Here is a 19290-nt window from a genome sequence, read left to right as displayed (position 1 = left end):
GAAGGAGGCTGGGCGGCAGGGACTGTGGTGGTGGCAGCTGCCAGCTGGACCCTGAGTCCTGAAGGACTGTGGGGCTCAAATGAGATGCTTGTGTGCATGCACTTGTGCGAGTGTGTGTGCAAGCATTTGTGTCTGGTCTGTACCTGTGAATGTGAGCACATGTTTGCCTGCGCGAGCATGAATTATGTGTTTAAGTATTTACTCATACCACTGTGTGCATCCATTCATATCTGTGAGTGCATATGTGTGCTCATTCATGTATGCTTATGAGCAAGTGCACCCACATGTGTGCTTGTCCGTGTGCATTTGTATGTGCGTGCATGCAATTATGCATTTGTGTGTGCATGCATGCAAGTATGCACCAGGGATTATAGAGGGGGTGAGAACACCTGCAGTGGGTCAGGCGGCATGTCGTGCTGAGGGGGCCTGGGTTTGGGACTGTCGCTGTGCACGTCTGGATGTTGGACAGCCCATGTGGTGTGCGGCAGTGTCACTGCTCCAGTCACCACACATTTTCACATGTGCTGTGATGGCTGGTTTTAGGGAGGGTGTTGTACAAATATCGCTGGTCATTCAGAAATATGTGTGGGTGTGTACAGCCCCACAGATGTGTGTTGGCCTGCTAATTGTGGGTCACTGAGCGGTTGTTTGGACGTGTGGGGTAGAGGCTATGACGTGCCCGTGCTTATGTGGCGATCAGATGCCTGTGTGGCCGTCCCGCGTGCTGCCAGGTTGTGGTTAGTGTCTGTCGGCTCCTCTGGTCATTGGCCTTGTGCCCGCATGTCCTTTGTCCCCCCTGTCGCCCTGGGACTTGCCCGAGGCTTCCTACGCTGCCTGAGCCTGGTCTGCACCGCAGAGGAGGGTGAAGTGGCCGTTTCCCCTCCTGAGAGCTGTGCCTGTCACGGCTAGTGCGTGCCATCATAGAGATTGGCCACGTCAGTGTGTCTTAGTCCGTGCGGGTTGCTCCAACAGACTGCCATAGACCAGCTGGCTTAGGAACAACAGACATCTATTTCTCACAGTTCTGAAGGCCAGATGTCCAGGTTCAAGGTACCAGTACACCCTGGGTCTGGTGAGGGCCCACTTCCTAGTTCCAGACAGCTTTCTTCTTCCTGTGTCCTCAAACGGTGGGGAAGGGGTCCGGAGCTCTTTGGGGTCCATTTCATGAGGCATCAATCCCGTCCATGAGGGCTCCATCATTATGACATAATCACCCTGCAGTGTCCCCACCTCCCATCCCATCCCATTGGGGGTTAGGGCTTCAACATGGGAGCTTTAGGGGGGCACCAACCTTCAGTCGCCAGCAGCGTGTGTGCTACACATGCCGGCGCCTGGGCCTGTGTCGCAGTGTCACTTGTGTCTGTCCGTGCTCATGACGGTCGTCGCCTCTGGGTCTGTGCTGTTGAGGCCCTGCATTGCCTTGTTCCGCTGGGTAAGCAGCTGTGTCTAGGGTCAGCTGTGTGACAGGCGGTTCATTGTGTGTTGTCACCCTGTGAGTGTATGGCTGGGCGTGTGCCCATCAGCATTTGACAGCTGATGCCTGTCTGTGTGTGTGTGTGTGTGTGTGTGTGTCACTGTGTCAGCGATGGTGTCTGACAGGCACGCACACATGTGCCTGTTCCTGTGCCCGTGTCTCTGTGTGAGTTGGCGTGTATGTGTGTGCCTCTCTGGGTGGGTGGGGCCCAGCGTGCCCCCTGACGCCACCCCCTGCCCTCCCCAGGGACCCCTTTGTGCTGGCCAAGATGCAGCAGGAGGACGGCCTCTATCTTATCCACTGGAGCACCAGCCACTTCCACCGCCTCATCCTCACGGTGGCCCAGCGGGACCAGGTGGGCCTGGGGCGGGGGTGCTGGGCTGGGCTCGGGTGTACTCCCTGCCTAGACCCCTGCCCACCGCCCTCGCCCTGCCGCCCGCCCCAGGCCCCCGGCACGCAGGGTCTGCGCCTGTGGAAGTTCCCCATCGAGCTGTGTGAGGGCACCTTCAGGCTGCAGAGCTGGGACCGGTCCTTCCCCAGCGTGCGGGAGCTGCGGGCCGCCCTGCAGGGCTGCTCCCTGCGGGCCGGCGACCACTGCTTCTCCCTGCGCCACTGCTGCCTGCCGCAGCCGGGAGGTGTGCTGACGGGGCCCGCGGGGCGGGAGGGTGGCTGCCCCCACGCCAGCCCTCCGTGACCCTGCTCCCGCCCCCCAGAGGTCTCCAACCTCATCATCATGCGCGGACCTCAGGCCAGCGCCAGGTCTCTCAACCTCAGCCAGCTCAGCTTCCACCGGGTCTGCCAGGAGGACCTCACCCAGGTGTGTGCGGGCGTGCGGCACGGGGGGGACGGGGAGGGCAGCCACCAGCTGTTGTCATGGAGATGTCCCCTGCCATGTCCCCCCAGCTGTCCCACTTGGGCCAGGGCACGAGGACCAATGTGTACGAGGGCCTCTTGAGAGTCGGGGGCGGAGGCCCCGAGGAGGACAAAGCGGATGCTGGGGACTCCACCTTGCCCGGCGGGGGCCCTGGGCAGGAGCTGCGAGTGGTGCTGAAGGTGTTAGACCCGAGTCACCATGACATCGCCCTGGTAAGTGCGTGTGACGGGGGCAGGGAGCGCAGCAGGGTCTGCAGCCACCTGACCTGCCCTGCCCTGCCCTGCCCTCACAGGCTTTCTACGAGACGGCCAGCCTCATGAGCCAGGTGTCCCACGTGCACCTGACCTTCGTCCACGGAGTCTGCGTGCATGGCTCCAAAAGTGAGTGAGTGGACCCAACACGCACGCCCTGCCGTGTATAGGCCCACGCCCCCCACTCGTACCCACTGCCAGGGCTGTACCCCAACCCTTGACCTGCATCCCGATCCCTGACCACACACCGACCCTTGACCAACATCCTGACTATCCCGCAATCTGTGACTACCCAGGGCTCACCTGTACCCCAACCCCTGGCTTACGCCAACCCATTGCAGCGCAGCCTCTGACTATACCGTGGCCATTACCTGCACCCCAACCCTCAACCACACCCTGACTGCTGACTGCATCCCATCCTTCATCCACCACCCAGATGCCTCTACCATCTGCCCTCTGACCCCAGCAGGATGTGACCCCATGCAGACCCCAGCCATGTTGGGCACTCCGATCCCCCAAAACCTCAGCCCTTGCCCCGCCCCTGTGTACCTCAAACTCTTTGCACAGAGTGACCACAGAACCTGAACTCCATGTGTCCATCTCTCTTGCTCTCCCCTGACACCAGCCTGCACCTGACTCTACATACTTTCCACCCTTCGCCTCTGCCTCACCCTGCACCCACCTCAACCTGTGCTCCATCCTGCAATTCTTCTCTCCCCAAAGTCGCTCCCAAGGCCCAGCCGCCCACAGTCCCAGCTCCGGGGTCCCTCCCCCGGCGCCCCGGAGGCTGGCGGCAGTGGCAGCCCCTGCAGCAGCTGCCTTTGCAGATATCATGGTGACAGAGTACGTGGAGCATGGACCCCTGGACGTGTGGCTGCGGCGGGAGCGGGGCCGTGTGCCTGTGGCCTGGAAGGTGGCAGTGGCCCAGCAGCTGGCCAGTGCCCTCAGCTACCTGGTGTGTGGCCTCTGGGCGGGGCCTGGGTGGGCCAGTTCTGGGTGGTGAGGCCTCACCACATCCTTCAATCCACACACTGGCCCCGGGAGCTCTTTCCACACACCTCCTCTGCTCACGTACCCCTGTGGCTCCCTTCTCCCCTGAGAGAACACCTCACTCCTCCGCTGGGTGCCCGGTGAGGCCTGGCCTCGGCCGCCTCTGTCGCTCTCTCCTGCCACTCATCGCCAGCCACGCCTGGCTCTCTGACCCTGGGTTCCAGAGCGCCCACCGTGTGCCAGGCTCTGCCATAGGCCTCGGGAGCACACAACAAAACAGACAGGAGCCTCTGTCCTTCAGGGAGCCGGTGATTTTATTAGGGGGATAAACAAGAAGTAATAATTGTGTCGCATAATATGTTAGAAAGCGGTAAGCACCGTTCTGGGAGCGTAGGGTGGAGTGAGGTTGGGGGAGAGGTGACGTGTTAAGTAGACGGAGAAGGATGAGGAGCAGCAGTGCAGGGGTGTGGCTGGCGTGGGTCTGAGGGCAGCAGCGGTCCTCTGGCCTTTTGTTCCAGGCCAGGGGCCTTCCCCACCAGCTCTGGGAGGACAGGAAGGACCCCGGGGCACCCAGTGGTGTCCAGTCACAATGACGTGTATTGGGATCCCGCTAATGCCCCTGACTGTCTTTTTCCCACGGGCTGTCCCTGTGGGACAGGGTGGGGACAGGGTCGAGAGGCCCCTCGTGGTCACGCCCCCTCCCCTTCCTTCCCCAGGAGGACAAGCGCCTGGCCCATGGAAACGTGTGTGGCCGGAACATCCTGCTGGCACGTCTGGGGCTGGCGGAGGGCACCAGCCCATTCATCAAACTGAGCGACCCTGGCATGGGCCTGGGTGCCCTCTCCAGGGAGGGTGAGGACTGGGACCGGGCTGGGCATGGGGACTGGGTTACCCCACTCTCTTCACCCTTGGTGACCTCTGGCCCTGGCCCCCAGAGCGGGTAGAGCGGATCCCCTGGATCGCCCCCGAGTGCCTGTTTGGTGGGGCTAACAGCCTAAGCACCGCCGCTGACAAGTGGGGCTTTGGCGCCACCCTCCTGGAGATCTGCTTCGATGGGGAGGCCCCCCTGCAGGACCGCGGCCCCTCCGAGGTACAATGTGGGTGACCCTTGGGCCCTTCTCACAAAGGGGCCAGCTCCCCCGAGGAGTCTAGGGGCCTGGGGCCAGAGCTGCCCCGCTCTGGCCTGTGGCCTTACGTACGCTGCCTCATGTCTTTGAGGCTCCATCAGGTTCCCTGTCAGTTGGGGTTATCTATAGTCCCGACCTCAGAGGTCATTGTGGCACACAGCAAATCAGAGACTGCTGCCCCGGCCGGTTTTCTCAGTGGATAGAGTGTCAGTCAGCTCAGGGTCTAGGGTTCAATTCCTGATCAAGGACACATACCTCAGTTGCAGGCTCAATCCCCAGCCCTGATTGGTGTGCAGGAGGCATCCAATCTCCCACATCAATGTTTCTCTCTCTGTCTCTCCCCCTCCCTTTCGCTCTCTCTAAACATCAATGGGAAAATATCTTTGGGTGAGAGTAAAAAAATAATTAAGTAAGTGACTGCTTCAGTTTTAGATGCAGTGACCAGGCCAGAGATGGGGAAGCACAGGCTGTAGAGAGGTCCCAGAGGGTGTCCCTGACCCAGCGGAGGCATCCAGCAAGACTTCCCAGAGGAAGGCCTGCGGTGTGTCTTTTTAAGGGAGAGAGAGACAGAGAAACGTCAGTTCTGCTTATTTATGCATTCATTGGTAGATGACCAGAGATCAAACCTGCAACCTTGGCTTATCGGATGATGCTCTAACCGACTGAGCTGCCCGGCCAGGGCCAGGAAGTCTTATTTATTTATTTTTATTTTTTAATATATTTTTATTGATTTTTCACAGAGAGGAAGGGAGAGCCAGAAACATCGATGAAAAAGACACACCGACCAGCTGCCTCCTGCACACTCCCACCAGGGATGTGCCTGCAACCAATGTACATGCCCTTAACTGGGATCGAACCTGGGACCTTTCAGTCCGCAGACCGACGCTCTGAGCCAAACCGGTTTCGGCAGGGCCAGGAAGTTTTAATCTGAGTACAGAAATACCGCAGTGGTCCGGGCTAGGGAAGGGTCGCCTCAGCACACCTTACTCAAAGACCCAGAGGCCTTGGTGCATTCTGGGAGCTGCATCTGCAGAGCTGGGGGCAAAGGTGGGTGGCAGCCAGGACAGGAAGGGACAAGGGTGAGGTGCTCCACGTAACAGGGTCTGCTGGACTTGGGTTCTAGTCCTCTCTCCGCTGCGGCAGGCAAGTTGGCTTCCCCTTGTGGAGACTCAGTTGCCTCATCTGTAAAATGGGGATGACGGAACAAGGACCTGCCGCTCTGGGGATTTAACTGCCTCCTGGGTAAGGGGCCTCGGGAGGGTGGGGTCACTGACTCTCCAGGTCCCCTTCTCCACAGAAAGAGTGCTTCTACCAGAAGCAGCACCCGCTGCCCGAGCCCTCGTGCCCGGAGCTAGCCACCCTCACCAGCCAGTGCCTGACCTATGAGCCCGCCCAGCGGCCCTCCTTCCGCACCATCCTTCGCGACCTCACTCACCTTCAGCCCCAAAGTGAGCCCCAAACCCGTGCTGGGACCTTGGGGGGGAGGAGGGGGGAGGAACCCTGTTGACAAAGGCTCAGTGCGTCCTGGGTCTCTGTCCAGTGGCCCAGGGTGTGTGCTGGTTTCCACGTCACTAAAGGGGGTGATGAGAATGACCAAGTTCTTAATGTTTTGTTTGGGGACAGCCACAAATGTTTTGGGTGAATTAGACCCTCAAAAAAAATTTTTTTTGGTTTTGCTTTCTCTCTTTAAAAAAAATAAAAATAAAATTTTCTTTATTTCAGAGAGGAAGGGAGAGGGAGAGGGAGATAGAAGCATCAATGATGAGAGAGAATCATCGATCGGCTGCCTCCTGCATGCCCCACACTGGGGATGAGCCCTCAACTCAGGCATGTGCCCTGACCGGGAATCGAACCGTAACCTCTCGGTTCATAAGTTGATGCTCAGCCACGCTGGTCGGGCTTGCTTTCTCTCTTGATGAAAAGCTTGTGCCCTTTACGCGGTCATAGAACATCCCAGGTGTCAGTTTGATGCAGCCAGCTCTGCATTTTGGACTAGAAGCGGATTTTCCAGCTGTTGAAAAGCTCTCCTGATCTCTGGGTTGGATGCTGGGGGAAGCAGTCACGCCCTCTGTGCCCGGGGGTGTGGGCCTGCTGGGTAAAGGGTCAGGGTCCGGCCTCACCCACTGTGGCTCTTTCAGATCTTGTTGAAATCTTGTCTGTGACTCCAACCTCACCAGCATCAGACCCCACTGTTTTCCACAAGCGGTACTTGAAAAAGATCCGGGATCTGGGTGAGGTAAGGGCCAGCGGAGGGGTCTGGCTGTTAGGAAGAGACCCGCATGTTGGCAAAGCCGCGCGTGGGGGTGGGGGTGGGGGTGGGGGTGGGGGTGGAGCAATGGGGTGCTGACCGTCCTGCGTCTTGGCCAGGGTCACTTCGGCAAAGTCAGCCTGTACTGCTACGACCCGACCAACGAAGGCACCGGCGAGATGGTGGCCGTGAAGGCCCTCAAGGCGGACTGCGGCCCTCAGCTCCGCACCGGCTGGAGGCGGGAGATCGACATCCTGCGCACCCTCTACCACGAGCACATCGTCAAGTACAAGGGCTGCTGTGAGGACCAAGGTGGGCCGGCGGAGGGTGAGGGTGAGGGTTAGGGTGAGGGTGAGGGTTAGAAAGACCCGCGTGTGGCAAAGCCGGGGTGTGGGTGGGGGTGTGGGTGTGGGTGAGGGTTGGGGTGAGGGTGTGGGTGAGGGTGGGGGTGAGGGTGGGGGTGTGGGTGAGGGTGGGGGTGTGGGTGGGGGTGGGGATGGGGGGGAGGGTGAGGGTTGGGGGTGAGGGTGGGGGTGAGGGTGGGGTGAGGGTGAGGGTGAGGGTGGGGGTGTGGGTGAGGGTGGGGGTGTGGGTGGGGGTGAGGGTGAGGGTGTGGGTGGGGGTGTGGGTGGGGTGTGGGTGGGGGTGAGGGTGGGGATGTGGGTGGGGGTGGGGATGGGGGGGAGGGTGAGGGTTAGGGGTGAGGGTGGGGGTGAGGGTGGGGTGAGGGTGAGGGTGGGGGTGTGGGTGGGGGTGAGGGTGGGGATGTGGGTGGGGGTGGATGTGGGATTTGGGGTGGGGGTGAGGGTGGGGTGAGGGCCTGGCCAATTGGAGCGCCTCAGTCCCAGGCTGGAGGATGCAGTTCGTAGGCATGGGGGGGAGGGGGCGCCAGCGTTGCCATGGGGATGGCGTTCAGCATGGATCCGTCCTTCCCGAGGACGAGGCCTAGCGTGGGCAGGTGTTGGCTTCCCCCCCCACCTTGGGGCGGGAACTGCAGGGTTCGGGGGGCGGCCCCAGCCCTGCCTCTGTCACCCTTAGGCGAGAAATCCGTCCAGCTCGTCATGGAGTACGTGCCTCTGGGCAGCCTCCGAGACTACCTGCCCCGGCACCACGTAGGCCTGGCCCAGCTGCTGCTGTTCGCCCAGCAGATCTGCGAGGTGGGCCCACGCCCCTGCTCACAGCTGCCCCTTCCTCTGGGCCTGGCCCGCGTGTCCCAGCCCTTTGCTTGCCAGGCTCCGCCCCTGGGCGCCCCTGGGCCGGCTGGCTCTGTACTTATCCCTCCAACCCATCGCCCGGCCACAGCCCCAGTGGCTGGGTTGCCAACCCGCCTAGTTTCCTCCACTTTTGAGATTCCCTTTGCTCACTGGGCCACGCCAGCAGCCCAGCCCCTCCCAGTCCTCCGCCTCTGAGGCCCTGCCCCTGCTGTCCGGTGGGCTCCACCTGCCAGACTGCTCGCTTTCGCTCCTGGGCCCTGGAGCCCATCCTGACTGTCCCCCGCCATCCCCGTCACAGCTCCTCAGGCCCCACCCTGCCCCACTGGGCATGACCCGCCCCGCCCCGCCCCACCCCCAGGGCATGGCCTACCTGCACACCCAGCACTACGTCCACCGAGACCTGGCTGCCCGCAACGTGCTGCTGGACAACGACCGGCTGGTCAAGATCGGGGACTTCGGCCTGGCCAAGGCCGTGCCCGAGGGCTACGAGTACTACCGAGTGCGCGAGGACGGCGACAGCCCCGTGTTCTGGTGACCGGCGGGACCCAGCCGGAGGGGCGCGGGGAGGAGGCGGATGCCGGGGTCTCAGTGAAACTGCTCTCTCTCAAGGATGGGGCCCTAAGTGGGTCCCAGAGGCTCCCACGCCCCAGAAAAGGACTCCATCCTGGTCTGGCCCAAGGCTTGACTGCCCTCTCCCTGCAGGTACGCCCCTGAGTGCCTGAAAGAGTGCAAGTTCTACTATGCATCTGACGTCTGGTCCTTTGGAGTCACCATGTACGAGCTGCTGACCTACTGTGACTCCAGCCAAAGCCCGCCCTCGGTGAGAGCCAGGCCCCGCCGCCACCCCTGCCAGCGGGTTAGAAAGCCCTGCATTCCGTTCCCGACTCCCCCAGCTTACCAAGTGCTCCCTCCACCTGAGCCTCGCAGTCCCGATCTGTAAAATGGGACTGAGAGGCTTTTGTGACAGAAACCCCACTCACACAGGAACAGCTGCTTCTGCCATTTGCCCTCGAGGGGAGAGTTGGGGCACAGCTTGGTCTAAACCCTCATGTCATCATGAATCCCATTTCCTCCATCTCTCAGCTCTGCTGTTCTCCGTGGTAGCATCTCTTAGGCAGGCCCTCTCTCTTGTAGCAACAGCTCCCCACCCCACCCTGCCTCCCAGGCACCCATTTCCCTCAGGTGAGGTGGGAAAGGGGTCCTCTTTCCAGCTTAATTCTCGGGACGATCTGATTGGCCCAGCTTGGCTCCTGTGTCCTCCAGGGAGCCAATCACTGTGTACCCATGGGCCATAATCATTGGCCAGGACTGGGCTAGCGGAAGAGACAAGAATATGTTAGATGTTTATTCCCAAAGTCAATCATAGTGCCTATATAGGAAGGGGAAATAAGGATCCTGTCCGGACAAAAACAACTTGCTGGGAGGTTTAATAACACAACCACCTGACTCAGGCTTACTGTATGAATATGAGTTTATTAACTTTCACAATCACCCCAGGTAGTTGATGATTTTACCCCATTTTACAGATGGGAAAACTGAAGCCTAAAGAAGTGAGATCCTAAGCCCAAAGTTATGCAGTTGAGAAGTGATGGGGACAGGACCAGGACCCCCGGAGTCCCACCGAAAGCTCCCGGCCTGTGCTCAGGCAGTCCTGCCCGCTGAGGATTTGTCTTGTTTCTTCTGCAGAAATTCATCGAGCTCATCGGCCTCACGCAGGGCCAGATGACAGTACTGAGGCTCACGGAGCTGCTGGAACGAGGGGAGAGGCTGCCCCGGCCAGAGAAATGTCCCCATGAGGTGAGACCTCCCCGCGCCCCCCCTACACACACACTTTTCCCCCCGTCCCCGTCATCAGACTGTGGACAGAGCAGCGACCACAGCCCCAGTTCTTCCGCCCCCAGATCTACGTCCTCATGAAGAACTGCTGGGAGGCAGAGGCCTCGTTTCGCCCGACCTTCCAGAACCTCATACCCATCCTGAAAACGGTGCACGAGAAGTACCAGGGCCAGGCCCCCTCCGTGTTCAGTGTCGGCTGAAACCTGCCCGGAGCTCTGCTTCCGGGAGTCGGAGCAGGTAGTACTCACAGAGAGGGCCTCCCTCCCGCTTCTGCCCAGAGAATGTGGCTTCCCCCACTGCCCGCGCATTACCCCTGAGGCCCCGGTCTGTGACCTGACTCTCCTTGTGTCCATCCACCCACGCTGTTACAGCAGTGCCGTAGACCGGGTGGCCTGTAAACAACAGAAATTTATTTCTCACAGTTCTGGGCTCTGGGAAGTCAACGATCAAGATGCGCCTTCACACTGCGCCCTCTCCAGGTGGGAGGGGGCGAGGGATCTTTCTGGAGCCTGTTGTATATGGGCACTAATCCCACTCATGAGGGACCCACCCACGTCCCTCCCAAAGACCCGCCTCCTAATACCATCATATCAGGCACTTGGGCTTCAACGTCTGAATCTTTTTTTTTTTTTTTTAATAAATTTTATTGAATGTTTACAGAGAGGATAGAGAGTTAGAAACATCGATGAGAGAGAAACATCGATCAGCTGCCTCTTGCACACCCCCTACTGGGGATGTGCCCGCAACCAAGGTACATGCCCTTGACCGGAATCGAACCCGGGATCTTTCAGTCCGCAGGCCGACGCTCTATCCACTGAGCCACACCGGTTTGGGCCAACATCTGAATCTTGAAGGGACTTCAACATTCAAGCCATAGCATCCTCCACAGTCCTCGCCTTACACAGGCTCCGGAGAGACCCAGGACCAGCAAGGAGCTAGTCCGTCCCTTGCATCCGACCCTCATGTCTTCCCCCAGCCCCGCGCTGGGAGCCCACCATCTCCAGGAGCGAGCAACAAACTCCTCTTTCCTCTGCCGGAGGCTCTGGTCTCTGGGTCCTTCTTCAGCAAGTGCCTGCTCTTCTGGGGACTGTAGCTGCAGCAAGACACTACGGGGGAAGCCACGTGCAACTATTCAACCTCCGCTCACTCACCTCTCAGTCCCCAGTGCCAGGAGCACAGAAGGCGCTCAATGACTGCTTGTTGCCTATCCCAGCAAAGGATTTGGGGGCCACATGCCACGCTGGCAAGACTTCCGGTTTCAGCCTTTCCTCCCTGTGCGACCGCAGGCGAGTGCCTTTCCTTCTCTGGCCTCAGCTCTCCATGGTGAACTGGGGGTAGTCTTGCTCGCTGTCTCGGAGGAGAATGTAAAGAGATTGTGTATATCACGTGCTTAGCCGAGAGAGTTGCAAACGACTACTTAATAAACATTTGATCTTGTTAATGTGGTGTTTGCCAAAGTGTTTCTCCTTCAGGGGTATACTTGAGGTGGGTTCTATGTCAGCCACACTGTGAAAAGCATTTGAATGATTTGCTTTCCCATAGGACTTCTCAAGACCTTATGCCCCCAAGCTCTCCTGAGCGGACAATTATACATGATTCTAGTGGCATCTGCTTTTTATAACAGTTTTCAGAATTAAATATTCATTGTAATTATTTTCTTTTAGATAGGTGCTACTGACATAAGCAGGGACATGTCTCCCTCCTGCCCAGCAGCCACCACTGGCACCTCTCTGCAAGCAGCTGGTACCATCTGGTTTCCTGTGTTTGCTTCCAGAGATGTTTCATCCAGATGCAAGGAAATCCGTACACACATTATACTTCCCTGTCTTTTGCAAGAGTGGTGGCATGTGCAAGAATACACAACTCCAGTCTGTATTCTTGCTTTTATTTTCCCCTCTGTAATAGGTCGTGGGGGTGGTCCCAGCTATGCAGGCCTACAGTATTTCCTTGTGCTATTTGTGGTTGTATTGTAGTTCTTGCTGGGGTTCATGTAGTTACCCCTGAGCCTTTGCTCTTCATGCAGTTATCTTGAATCCTTTGCTATGTCTGTGTTGCTGCTGCAGTGAGCAGCCATGGGTGCATATCACTCCACCCACATTCAAGGGTATCCTAGGGCGAATTTCCAACAAATAATTGCTTGCAGGATCTAGCCTGGTAATTGGGAAAGACGTTGCCACTAGAATATGTTTTGATATTTGATAGGATCGATCTCCTTTTTCTTCTTCTTCAGAATTGTCTTGGCCTATGTTTGTGCAGCAGGTTTAAAAAAAAAAACAAAAAACTTTTTTATGATATGTGATACTTTTACCAATAAAGAATTATTTTTTTAAAAAAACTTTTCTTTGGACAATTTAAAGCAAATGCAAAGCAAGGGAGAATAATGCAGTAAACAGGCAGCACCAACAGTTCCCAACGCCCGTGGCCGGTTCTGTTCCAGCTGTCCTCCCTCCCCTACTGTAGGAGGGATGGTCAGGATCGTTTTGAAACAAATCCCAGGATATCATATCATTTATCTGTAAATACTTCCATATATATATATATATATATATATATATATATATATGCGTAACCACAAACAATCGCTGCAATATCATCACCACACCTAAAAAGTTCAACAATTCCTGAGTCTGTGCCGCACTCGGAAGCGCCTCCGTGCTGCCTACAGGCTGGAGCTGATGGCGGGAGCGCGGGAACCCGGAGAACCGCCTCACAGCTGGTACGACGCGGGCCAGAGCCCGCTGGGCACGAGGAGGCAAAGTGTGGCCGGTAGGCCTGCGAGATGCCAGCTATGAGTTTGACATCTGCTTCCCCTCGGTGCAGAAGAGAGCAATTCGGACCTCTGGACGGTGCTGGATGCCTTAGACCAGTGGTCGGCAAACTAATCAGTCAACAGAGCCAAATATCAACAGAACAACGATTGAAATTTCTTTTAAGAGCCAAATTTTAAACTTAAAACTTCTTCTAACGCCACTTCTTCAAAATAGACTCGCCCAGGCCGTGGTATTTTGTGGAAGAGCCACACTCAAGGGGCCAAAGAGCGCAGGTGGCTTGCGAGCTGCAGTTTGCCGACCACGGCCTTAGACCACGTGCAGCTGCCTGTAGCGAGGACTTGGCGTCTCAGTGAGCGGCACTATGGGGGTCTGACTGGTCTTAACAAAGCAGAAGCTGGCCGAAACCAGTTTGGCTCAGTGGTAGAGCGTCGGTCTGCGGACTGAAAGGTCCCAGGTTCGATTTCGGTCAGGGGCATGTACATTGGTTGCAGGCACATCCCCCGTAGGAGGTGTGCAGGAGGCAGCTGTTCGATGTTTCTCTCTCATCGACGTTTCTAGCTCTCTATCTCTCTCCCTTCCTCTCTGTAAAAAAATCAATAAAATATATTTTAAAAAACACAAAAAAAACAAAGCAGAAGCTGCTGCCAAGCATGGCGAGGCCCAGGTAAGCATCTCCAGGCGTTCTTGTGATATCCCACCACCACCTACAGCAACATCAGTGCGGACCGCAGGTTGCAGACTTCACTGAAGACCAGCTGCCCTCCGGTGAGAGTCTGAAGGACACTATCTGCCCTTTTGCAATGAAGAAATAGTGCCCCAGATTAAGAAGGGGAAATGGGTACTGATTGCAGCCCATGGCAACAGCCTTCGGGGCGTTGTCACACATCCGGAGGGGCCTTCTGAAGAGGCTATTCTGGAGCTGAGCCTGCCCACTGGTATTCCCACTGTCTGTGAATTGGACAAGAACTTGAAGCCCATGCAGTCCCTGGGGGATGAAGAGACCGTGCATCAAGCCCTGGAGGCTGTGGCTGCCCAGGGCAAGGCCAAGGGAAGGCGAGCAGGCAGACCACTCTCCAAGGACACCCTCCCCCTACCCACTCCTCTGCTTCTCTCCTGTGCACATGTCCACGGACCACATCTGTAAGCATCTTAGGTTGTAGCTGCAGAGGGGGATGGGGATAGCCCTTTTGTCTCCTGTACCCACTCCATGCAATCTAGTCAGAATGGCACCTCTGGGGCCTGGGTCCTCCGTCCAAGCCGAGGGAGACTCTTAAGAGGGTCCAGAGGGCCGTAACCAGTTTGGCTCAGTGGCTAGAGCGTCAGCCTGTGGATTCCGGTCAAGGGCACATCCTCAGTGGGGTGTGTGCAGGAGGCAGCTGATCGATGTTTCTAGCTCTCTATCCCTCTCCCTTCCTCTCTGTAAAAATCAATAAACTCTATTAAAAGAGAGAGAGAGAGAGAGAGAGAGAGAGTTCAGAGGAATAACTGGTTTTGGTGTGTGTGTGTGTGTGTGTGTGTTTTTGGCTAGTGTTTTGTTTATTACTAAGGACCTGCTTGTAAGAAGGGGGATAAGGAGGAGCCGTGTTAAGCATGGCCAATGAGGAGAGGCAAGAGACCCTATCTGTGCTCCTGAGCGCCGCCCTGTGCTATCCCACAGTCAGGTGAACTGACCGGGGGCTCTGGTCACTCCCGTGGCAGATGAACGCCTGGTGATTCAAACAAACATTTCCTCCCTGACCCCAGAAAAGCTGGCTCCAGAAGACTGAGATCAATCCTGCACGTTCACGTGATGCATTTACTTTTACAAAAAGAATGTATATCTATGTAAAACAATACAAAACAAAAACGCTTCTGGGGGTTTTAGTGGCGGTTGAACTCTTCCCACGTGTGGTCGTCACCAATAAGCATTGCTCACACCGCGGTGGGGCGAGCTCCCTGCCCTGCAGGACGGTCTGCTGCGTTAGAGCCCTCCCCGCCTTCCTGTCTCCTGGCAGCGAAATGGCACCTGATCACGTCCAGGGGTGTCCTCCACTGTGTGAGTTCTGAATTCCTGTTCCAGTTGCTGGCCCTGCCACTTGGGCCCAGGAAGCATTTTGAACATAACTACTACATCTTTCTCAGATCAGTTTAATAAAGGAGTGATGTGCAATAAAAAAAAAAAATTAAAAAAAAGGTTTAACAATTCCTTGAAATCATTGGGTAGCCTGTGAGATTTCCCCAATTGTCTCTCAGACATTTGGTATTTGTTCGTTGAAATAAAAACCCAGACAAGGTCACACACTGCGTTTGGCTGGTTTCTCTTCCTCTTTTCCCCCTTGCAACATAGCCATGGAGGAAATGAGGCTGTCCTTTAGACTTTGCCAGTTTGATGTCATCCTGGTGGTGTGGCTTCAGTGCATTTCTCCTCATCTTGACCAACAGATGATCCAGTTCAGCTTCCTTAAAAATAAATAAATAAATAAATAAATAATAAATAAATAATGTTTTCGCCCTAACTCAGTGGTCGGCAAACACATTAGTCAACAGAGCCAAATATCAGCAGTACGATTAAAATTTCCTTTGAGAGCTGAAAACTAACTTCTGCGTATGGGCCGTGAAGTTTCAATTGCACTGTACGTGCATGCCCGCATGTGGTATTTTGTGGAAGAGCCATACTCAAGGGGCCAAAGAGCCGAATGTGGCTCGAGAGCTGCAGTTTGCCTACCATGGTTGTAACTGGTTTGGCTCAGTGGCCTGCAGACTGAAGGGTCCCAGGTTCGATTCCGGTCAAGGGCATGTGCCTTGGTTGCAGGCACATCCCCAGTTGGGGGTGTGCAGGAGGCAGCTAATCGATGTTTCTCTCTCATCAATGTTTCTAATTCTCTATCTCTCTCCCTTCCTCTCTGTAAAAATCAATAAAATATATATATTTTTAAATGTTTTCATTGATTTTCGTTTTTTAGAGAGAGAGGAAGGGAGAGGAATTAAAGAGATAGAAACATCAATGATAGCCATCTATTGGCTGCCTTCTTACACACCCTACTAGGAATTGAGCCTGCAACCCAGGCATGTGCCCTGACCAGGAATCAAACTGGGGACCTCTTGGTTCATGGGTGGATGCTCAGCCACTGAGTCACACCGGCTGGTCCAGTTTCCATTACTTTGGCAAGTCTTTCATAGAGGCCATTGTGCTCTCTTAGCAGGAAATACTCAAGGTCTGCTTTCCCTCCTTTTGTGACCTGAGTAGCCACCTAGACCCATCAGGGATGCAGTTTTTATTTCATTCTGAACAATTGCAAACATACAGAAAAGTTGAAAGAATGGTATAGTGAACACCCCTAGATTCCACAATTGCCATGTTGTTAAATTTACTTTATCATACTGTATCTATTCATCTATTTATTCATTCCTGGACCATCTATCCATCTCATGTTTTGGATACAAATCAAAATAAGCAAATGCTCTGTGTGTGTGTGTGTGTGTGTGTGTGTGTGTGTGTTGAAATATACATAAATTTTACCGTTTTTAACCATTTGTAAGTGTAGGAATCAGTGACATTAAATACATTCACAATGTTGTATAACCAACTCCACTATTGATTTACAGAGTGTTTTCATTTTTCCAAACTGAAACTGCCCCCATTCCTCACTAACTCTCCATTTCCCTCCTCCACCAGCCCCTGGAACCGTCACTCTACCTTCTCTATGAATCTTTCTCTTTTAGGGACCTCGTATAAGTGGAATATTTGTTTTGTTGTGCCTGGCTTATTTCACTTAGCATGTTTTCAAAGTTCACTCATGTAGCATGTATCAAAATTTCCCCTTTTAAATTTATTTTTTTTTTTTTAATTTTTTTTAAAATTTATTTTTTGTTGATAATAGTGCAGATGTCTCCCCATTTCCCTCTGCTTTGCCCCACCTCCACCCAGCCCCCAGGCCTTTACCACACTATTTCTGTGTCCATAGACTGGGAATCAAACCAGCAACCTCTCAGTGCATGGGTCAACGCCCAACCATTGAGCCACACCAGCGGGTGAATTTTCTTTCCTTTTAAGGATTAATAATATTCCATTGAGTCCACACCAGTTTGGCTCAGTGGATAGAGCATCAACCTGCGGACTCAAGGGTCCCAGGTTCAATTTCAGTCAAGGGCATGTACCTTGGTTGCGGGCACATCCCCAGTAGGGGCATGCAAGAAGCAGCTTATCGATGTTTCTCTCTCATCAATGTTTCTAATTCTCTATCCCTCTCTCTTCCTCTCTGTAAGAAATCAATAAAATATATTAAAAATCAGTAAATAAATAAATAATATCCCATTGCATGTATACAACACAGTTTGTTTATCCATTCGTCTGTTGGTGGAATTTGGGGTGTTTCCATCTTTGGGCCATTGTGAATAATGCTGCTATGAATGTTGGTGTGTAAGTATCTGTTTGAGTCCCAGCTCTTTTTTTTTTTTTAATATATTTTATTGATTTTGTACAGAGAGGAAGGGCGAGAGATAGAGAGAAACATCGATGAGAGAGAGTCATCGATCAGCTGCCTCTTACACACCCACCACTGGGGATATGCCCGCAACCAAGGTACATGCCCTTGACTGGAATCGAACCCGGGACCCCCAAGTCCCCAAGCCAACGCTCTATTCATTGAGCCAAACTGGTTTCAGCCCCAGCTCTTTTTTAATTTTAATTTTAATTTATTCTTGAGAAAGAAAGAGACATGGATTTATCAATTTACTGTTCCACTTATTTATGCGTTCATTGTTGATCCTTGTGTGTGCCCTGACTGAGGACCAAACTCCTACCAGCCTCGACAAATAGGGATGATGCTCTCACTGAGCTGCTGAGCCAGGGCCCGAATCCCTGCTTTCAACTCTTTTAGGAGAGGATCTGCTGGATCATTCTGTTTAACTTGTGGAGGAACGAAGTTTTATATTTCTACCAGCAAAGCGTGTGTGTTCCAGTTTCTGCACATTTTCGTTAACACTTGCTACTTTCTGTGGGCGTTGTTTTGTTTTTTATGGTAGCCATCCTAGTAGGTGTGAAGCACTATCTCATTGTGGTTTTGATTTGCATTTCCCTAATCACTAATGATGTTGAGCACCTTTTCAGATATTTATTGGTCACTTAAATAGCTTCTTTGGAGAAATATCTATTCAACTTTGCCCATTTTAAAAATATATATATTTCACTGGTTTTCTACAGAGAGAAAGGGAGGGACAGAGAGTTAGAAACATCAATGAGAGAGAAACATCGATCAGCTGCCTCTTGCACACCCCCAGCTGGGGACTTGCCTGCAACCAAGGCACATGCCCCCAACCGGAATCGAACCTGAGACCCTTCAGTCCGCAGGCCGACGCTCTGTCCACTGACCCAAACCTGCTAGGGCTACTTTGCCCATATTTGAATTGGGTTTTGGCTGCTGTTGTTGAGTTGTAAGAATTCTTTATAATCTGGATATAATCTCTTATCAGAGATATTACTTACAAATACTTTTGAGTTTCAGTTGCCCTCTCAGCACCATCTGGGAACTAGATGGGGGAGCAGGGCAGCAGAGGAGACACCTGATTGGAGGGAGTGGTGCTCCAGGTGAGAGAGGAGCGGGCATGGCCTCAGTGGTGGGAGAGTGGGTACTCTCAGCAGGCCCCTCGCTGGGCTCGGATCAGAGGAACAGAGGTGGACTGGAGGCCTGAGAGATGGAGCAGATGGAGGAGGGAGTGGCCACCTGACCCCTAGTCCGTTCTCTTGAGGTGAAAAGACCACTGGCTGGAGGGGCAGGCAAGGGAGAGATGAGGCCAGGGCAAGGGCAAGTTACAAGTAGCATCCTTGCCCTGGCCAGTGTGGCTCCATACACTGAAAGATGGCCAGTTAGATTCCTGGTCAGAGCTCATGCCAGGGCTGCTAGCATGTAGGAGGCAGCTGATTAAGCACTCTCTCTCTCCTCTCTTCTCTCTCTCTCTCTCTCTCTCTCTCTCTCTCTCTCTCTCTCTCTCTTTCTCTTTCTCCTTTTCTTTTCTCTCTCTAAAAATCAATTTTAAAAGTTAAACAAAAACAAGTAGCATCGTCAACAGATGGTGGCTCAGGATTCAACTGTCCGCTAACAATTCCTCCTCAGCACTGTGCAGAGGGAACTGGGGGATCTCCCCAAACCTCCAAAGGTGGCAGGACCCCCCCCCCCCCCAGTCTTCAAAGGTGGCTTCCCCCCTACAGGAGCCAACACAGAGCCTGGTACAAGAGCCCAATAAATGTGGACTCTGTTCATTTCCATGGCTGTAACTCATCTTAGGGGACCCCTCTTTATCACCTCCAAATCTCTTATTTGTCCCCTAAGAGTGTTGAGAGCTGCCAAAACCAGTTTGGCTCGGGGGATAGAGCATCGGCCTGCGGACTCAAGGGTCCCACGTTCGATTCCTGTCAAGGGCATGTACCTTGGTTGCGAGCACATCCCCAGTGGGGGGGTGTGCAGGAGGCAGCTGATCGATGTTTCTAACTCTCTATCTCTCTCCCTTCCTCTCTGTAAAAAATCAA

General features: G+C 54.3%; 1 protein-coding gene and 1 pseudogene across 8 annotated transcripts in view; both read left to right on the top strand.

The window, feature by feature from the left end:
* TYK2 (tyrosine kinase 2) overlaps positions 1 to 19290 on the top strand; it is a 122378-nt gene that overhangs the window by 9322 nt on the left and 93766 nt on the right. For 4 of the 7 annotated variants that reach the window (XM_084885663.1, XM_084885658.1, XM_084885659.1 and 1 more), the window contains 17 exons: positions 1721 to 1829; positions 1920 to 2109; positions 2188 to 2291; positions 2378 to 2560; positions 2641 to 2728; positions 3427 to 3554; positions 4306 to 4441; positions 4525 to 4679; positions 6014 to 6164; positions 6855 to 6952; positions 7084 to 7276; positions 8003 to 8121; positions 8537 to 8709; positions 8881 to 8998; positions 9865 to 9975; positions 10080 to 10251; positions 10813 to 11451. In XM_084885663.1, coding sequence (XP_084741789.1) covers positions 1721 to 1829; positions 1920 to 2109; positions 2188 to 2291; positions 2378 to 2560; positions 2641 to 2728; positions 3427 to 3554; positions 4306 to 4441; positions 4525 to 4679; positions 6014 to 6164; positions 6855 to 6952; positions 7084 to 7276; positions 8003 to 8121; positions 8537 to 8709; positions 8881 to 8998; positions 9865 to 9975; positions 10080 to 10214 — 2191 coding nt within the window. In that variant the 3' untranslated portion in view covers positions 10215 to 10251; positions 10813 to 11451. Of the gene's footprint in view, positions 1 to 1720; positions 1830 to 1919; positions 2110 to 2187; positions 2292 to 2377; positions 2561 to 2640; positions 2729 to 3426; positions 3555 to 4305; positions 4442 to 4524; positions 4680 to 6013; positions 6165 to 6854; positions 6953 to 7083; positions 7277 to 8002; positions 8122 to 8536; positions 8710 to 8880; positions 8999 to 9864; positions 9976 to 10079; positions 10252 to 10805; positions 11452 to 19290 lie in introns of those variants that run through there. The other 3 variants (XM_084885660.1, XM_084885661.1, XM_084885662.1) reach the window with 2 other exon arrangements.
* On the top strand, positions 12690 to 13989 carry LOC311623354 (phosphoglycerate mutase 1-like; annotated as a pseudogene). The gene is made up of 3 exons: positions 12690 to 12887; positions 13107 to 13182; positions 13421 to 13989. The product of its transcript is annotated as a phosphoglycerate mutase 1-like (transcript).

The sequence above is a fragment of the Pipistrellus hanaki genome, assembly GCF_964339955.1.
Source record: "Pipistrellus hanaki genome assembly, chromosome: 5".
NCBI lineage: Eukaryota > Metazoa > Chordata > Mammalia > Chiroptera > Vespertilionidae > Pipistrellus > Pipistrellus hanaki.
This window is presented reverse-complemented; position numbering and strand designations above follow the sequence as displayed.